Source organism: Rattus rattus, chromosome 5 (genome assembly GCF_011064425.1).
Source record: "Rattus rattus isolate New Zealand chromosome 5, Rrattus_CSIRO_v1, whole genome shotgun sequence".
Taxonomy (NCBI): Eukaryota; Metazoa; Chordata; class Mammalia; order Rodentia; family Muridae; genus Rattus; species Rattus rattus.
Window position 1 is genome coordinate 131724680 of NC_046158.1, and position 5079 is coordinate 131729758.

Here is a 5079-nt window from a genome sequence, read left to right on the forward strand (position 1 = left end):
CAGATCAGTTCTGCAAAACCCTGATCGCCAAATCTTGAGACTCCTACGCTGGGAGCCTTCTGCTAGCATCAGATCTCCAGAACACCTAAACTGGTGGAAGCCCTCCAAGCCCTTAGCAGCACCACGGATCCGGATATGGGTCCAGAGACCTTGTCTAATTTGCCCACACGTCAACCTCACCCTCGCGTATTTGCAGTTGTGCTGAGTGCACACACAGATACACATCTGTCCCCAATAATCTCAGCGCACCCGGGAGGTCTAGGCAAGACTGGGAGTCCCAGGCCTGGCATGATGGCGCATCTTTAATCCCAGCACTGGACCTCTCAGAGTTCCAGGGCAGCCAGAACTACACAAACACCCTCCCCCACCCCCAACCTGAAAAGCACATAAACTACTGAGCCGAGCGAATGCAATGCGCTGGGCTTAGCTCACTGCAGAAGGCTTGGCTACCGTTGCTTGCAGGTTGCAGAAATTGCAAGTAGGGAAGGGTTCTGAACTCAGGGTCTGCAACTTCATCTAACACTTCCGGGAAGGAAAAAAAAAACCACGAAGTAATACGAAAGATAAATATTTATTCAGAACAAATCTTAACAATTGATTTTACATTCTAAGCCACAAGGAAATAGCAAAACAGCAAAGAGAAGACAACAACTGAAGAAAAGCAGTTTACTGTCTTTCACTTTAACTTGTAACACTTAACTGACCCCAGGCCCTGTCTTGGCCTGTTTCCCCAGGAACATTTTCTAGTTTACAGCTCACTCATGATTCTGGGTTATAACCACCTTTCTTGGGAGGGTCAGAGGTTAAAGGTTGTGGATGAGCTTCTCTAGGGTTCCGAGTGGCTGAGGCAGAGTAATGCGAATGTAAACGTCTGGCGAGTCTCTTTACAGAGGGGAACCGTTTCTCACTGGTGATGGGGACAGTGGAAGGGGACAATGGCCCTGGAACATTTAAGATGTGGTACTCCAGGGGCTGATGCAGGCAGCCTAGAGTGGGCTGCTCTGTCCCTTCCTTCCCTAGCTCCCAAGCAGCAGGGCAAGCTCTCTCTGCTGTTTCAGCATTTCTCAGTGTTGCTGGGATCATCACCGTGGAGAGCAGACTCCCCTGGCCCACCAGTGTCAAGGAGGTTGTTGTGAAGTGTGAGAGGTAGTGGGATGAGCACCGGGCTTGGGGTCAGGGGACTCTACTCTGGGCTCTCTGAGGCACCACGCTGTGTACTTTGTCCCAGTCATTTAACTTCTCTGGGTTCACCTTATCTGCTGGAAAACCAAGGGGTTAGTTTAAAATACCCTTCAGGGAGGCAAAGGCAAGAGTGGAGAGGGTCACTGCAATTTGCAGCTAGCCTGTTCTGTGAGTGCAGCCAGTTCCAGGCCAAGGGAGGAGGCAGTGAGACCCTGTCTCAAAACACGAAACCAAAAGCACCCCCCACACCAAAAACCACCTCTTGAGTCTTGTCCAGCAGATAAGCCCATATGCTCCATGATCCTGGAGAAACATGGCTTCTCAGCCACCACACGGAGCTGTCACAATGTAGGTATACACCTTTTTTTTTTTTTTTTTTTTTGCCATGAGAGGCCCTTGGCCACCATTCAGAGCTTATTTAGATTACACACTTCTAGCAACACTTTTCACAAAGTCTGACACCACATAGAAGCAGCAAATGAGAAGGGCCCAGCAGAGAGTTGCAAAAGGTAGACACTCCTGACAGAAGTCAGTCAGGAAAGTTTTGATTCAATGAAACACTTGATAGTGTGTCTATCCCATGTTGGGCCCTCTACCCTGGGCTGAGGCATAAAAATGAGCAAGGCGGCCCACAGGGCAAAACTCTTCTAAAGAGGCAATATATGAGGAGGGAGGTAGTAAAAAATAAGGGGGGGGGAGTTGGGGGGGTTGGCCAAAGTACCAAAAACAAATACAAAACGGGAGAAAAAATTAAAGACAGGCGACATATCTGTACGCTACAGTTCCGAATAATCCTTACTGATAAATTCACCATTTCAAACAGGCCAAAAAGGAGCACACACGGTTTTAAAAAGGCATAGAGAGAACGTCTCTGGTAGGCTTTAGAAATGTTTCTGTCCAAAATGATTAAAAAAATGGTTAAAAAAAAAGTTTTGGCACTTAAGAGGGGTAAGCTGGCTGTGTGTTCACCCTGGCAGGCTGACGTGCGTTCAGTGTCCCGCCACGCCGGTGAGCTGAGCTGCCATGGAATTGTGAACTGCTTTGGGACACTGGGCAAAGGCGTGTCCTCTTTTGCCACAGAGGTTGCACACGATGACCTTCCGGCAGTAAGGGCTCAGGTGTCCCTCTTCCCCACACCTGAAACACCTGTCCTGAGTGCAGCTGCCGCTCATGTGGGTCCGGGAACCACACTTAAAGCACGTCTTGGGCTGCCCCTTGTACCAACTGTAGCCCCTCTCCGCTCCCAAGAAGAAGGCCCCGGGCAGGTGCCTCACTCCGCCCTCCCCCTGGCGCAGCTCGATCTCACACTTGTACTCCCCGGTCCAGATCCCAAACCTGTCGGTCACTTTCACGGGCACGGCCAGCACGTCGCAGTGTCGCTTGAGCCAGGTCACGATGTCCTCCACGTCCACGGTCTCGTTCCGGAAGAGGATGAAGAGGGTCTTCAAGCTGGACTTGCTCCGCCCCAAGACCACAAAGTTCTCCCAGCAGTCCTCCAGCTCTCGCTTCTCCTCGTAGACGCGGAGAAACAGGGCTAGTTTTTCTGCGGATCGGAAGCTCACGTCGAACTCACGGCTGCCGGGGATCTGAATGACTGCGTAGATGTCGTCAGGGTCCATGCCGATGGAGCGCAGGATGAGCGCACCCACCACGAAGTCCCGGGTCGGACAGGCACTCTCGTCTCCCTGGAAACAGATGCGCACGAGGAAGCGGCCCTTACCCGGGCCGGCAGCCGGTGGCTCGTCCTGTAGCGGCCGCTCGGTTGCATCTTCGGTCGCGCCGGACCTGGCGGGGGTCGGCATGGCCGCCGTCACGTCGGCCTTCTTCCTTCGACTCGGGTCTCCCGCGCTGCTAGTGCCCTTCTTCCTGTAAGCGTCTGCCGCCTCACCCGTAGGGTCTCTGCGGCGGCCCTTTGGGTCCCCGCGAGCCGCAGGTGGGAAGTCGCCCGGGTTCGGGGCGGCCAGACCCCCGGAGCTGCCGAGCCCGCCACTCGCACCGCTGCCTGCTTCGTCGCGCCGCCGCGGCTCGCGGAAGTCGCCCTTCTTCTCCGCCAGGTTCTTAACCACCTGGGCCCAGCCCATCTTCTCGCGGACGCCCTCGGATTCCTCGGCGCGGGCCACGGGGCGCGCGGGGAGCGGGAGCTGCGGCCGACCCCGCTGTGGCTCCTCCTCCGCTCCACCGCCGGTGGCCATGTTACCTCTTTCCCAGCATCCTCCTCTCGCTCCCGCGGTCCGAGGTGCCCATGGCGCGCTCCCGCTCTGGATGAGGGCCGCGGGCTGCGTGGGCGACTCCCCGCCCCCGCTCTGAAATCGGATGCTTCTGGCTTCCGCCCTCTTGGAATTCTTGTGTACCCGAATTCGTGCCGGCCGGAGACAGCCCGTCTTGGCCCCGGCTCGCCGCCCCTCTGCGGATGGCGGCGCACGCCCTACCGCTCTCGAGGTTTTGGCATTTCTCAAGCAGGCTTCAACTGCATTCCAGGAGCATTGCTTACAGCGCACACTGTGAGGACTTCACTACAATCTCGCTCATCTTTTGAGTGTCCTTTCTGTGCAAAAGCAAAAGGAATGGCGTCCCCCCAAAAGCACATCACACCCCCACCCCAATTTTAGGTTATGTACTTTCAAATGTACATGATTTTCTCTCTCTTAGTGGCACAGATATAGGCCAGATTAGACCAGATTAAAAGCAGGTAAAGGCAGGTTTATTAGGAGGCAGTTCTCGGGTGGGTTCACTGATCTCACAGGTGGAGGTTAGTGAAGTCACACATCTGGAGCAAGGGGTTTTATAGAGTTTCAGGAAAGAATGATGAACTGCCAGCTAGGAGCCGGGATGGTGTCCATACATGGTCAAAAACTAAGTCCCTGGGCGGGCACTCTAGGGTGGGTTGCTGGAAACCGGGAGATGAGTGATGTATGTGATGATCTGTTAGCCGGATTTTTCTTCAAGGGAGGGGGGTGTCTCTGGTGGTGAGGTTGGGAGAAGGAGGGCAAACTGGGTTTTCCAGCTTGTGCAGGAGATGAGCAGGGATTCCAGGCTAACACCCCAAGCTCTTTGGGTATAGGGGCAACAATTCAGAACTGGCTACTTCCTGCTGAAAAAGAACAGCCTGGGGTGGGAGAGTAGGGAGTAGGTGGGGTCCTGCTCATTGGGAGGTATGAGTGTAGGAGCATTTGGTTGACTGATACTTGGGAAATTTTATGAATAGTCCTGGAGGAAGAGGAAAAAGCATGGTGCTAGCAGGGGGGAAAAAAAGAAAAGATTAGTATCATTTGCCCTATGAACAGAGCTAGCCATGTAAAGACTGAAGATTGTCAAGTCCAGCATGGCCTCAGAAAGGATAGTGGGACAGGGTTTCTGCCTCCCCGCCCCCCGGAGCAGAACCAGTAGTGTGTGGGCCTCCACAGGTGTACTGGCTGGATTTGTGTGTCAACTTGACACAAGCTGAAGTTATCATAAAGGAGCCTCCCTTGAGGAAATGCCTCCACGAGACCCAGCTGTAAGGCATTTTCTCAACTAGTGATCAAGGGGGGAGGACCCAGCCATTGTGGGTGGTGCCATCCCTGGGCTGGTAGTCCTGGGTTCTATAAGACAGCAAGCTGAGCAAGTCACGGGAAGCAAGCCAGTAAGTAGCATTCCTTTTGCAAGGCCTCTGCCATCAGCTCCTGCTTCCTGACCTGACTTCCTTTGGTGAACTGCAACGTGGAAGTGTAAGCTGAATTAATCCTTTCCTTCCCAGCTTGCTTCTTGGTCATGAGGTTTTTGTGCAGGAATAGAAACCCTAAGACAACAAGTGTTGACAGTTGCTGTAGGTGTAAGGCTTGTTTGTATACTAGTGTATATATTTTCATGTTCTTTTCATGTTCCTCCTTAGGGGAATGCTCTCCCTGCCAAAGTTAA

The 5079-nt window shown here is 53.5% G+C and overlaps 1 protein-coding gene across 1 annotated transcript; it reads right to left on the reverse strand.

Moving 5' to 3' along the window:
• Positions 1–552: 552 nt before the first annotated feature.
• Positions 553–3389, reverse strand: Zcchc3 (zinc finger CCHC-type containing 3). The gene has a single exon (XM_032904437.1). It carries the CDS (start codon positions 3372–3374, stop codon positions 2172–2174), a length of 1203 nt encoding a protein of 400 aa, XP_032760328.1. The 5' UTR covers positions 3375–3389; the 3' UTR covers positions 553–2171.
• Between the last annotated feature and the right edge of the window lie 1690 nt (positions 3390–5079).

Coding starts and splice junctions, on each gene's coding strand:
- Zcchc3 (XM_032904437.1), bottom strand. CDS start 3,374: ATGGCCACCGGCGGTGGAGCGGAGGAGGAGCCACAGCGGGGTCGGCCG.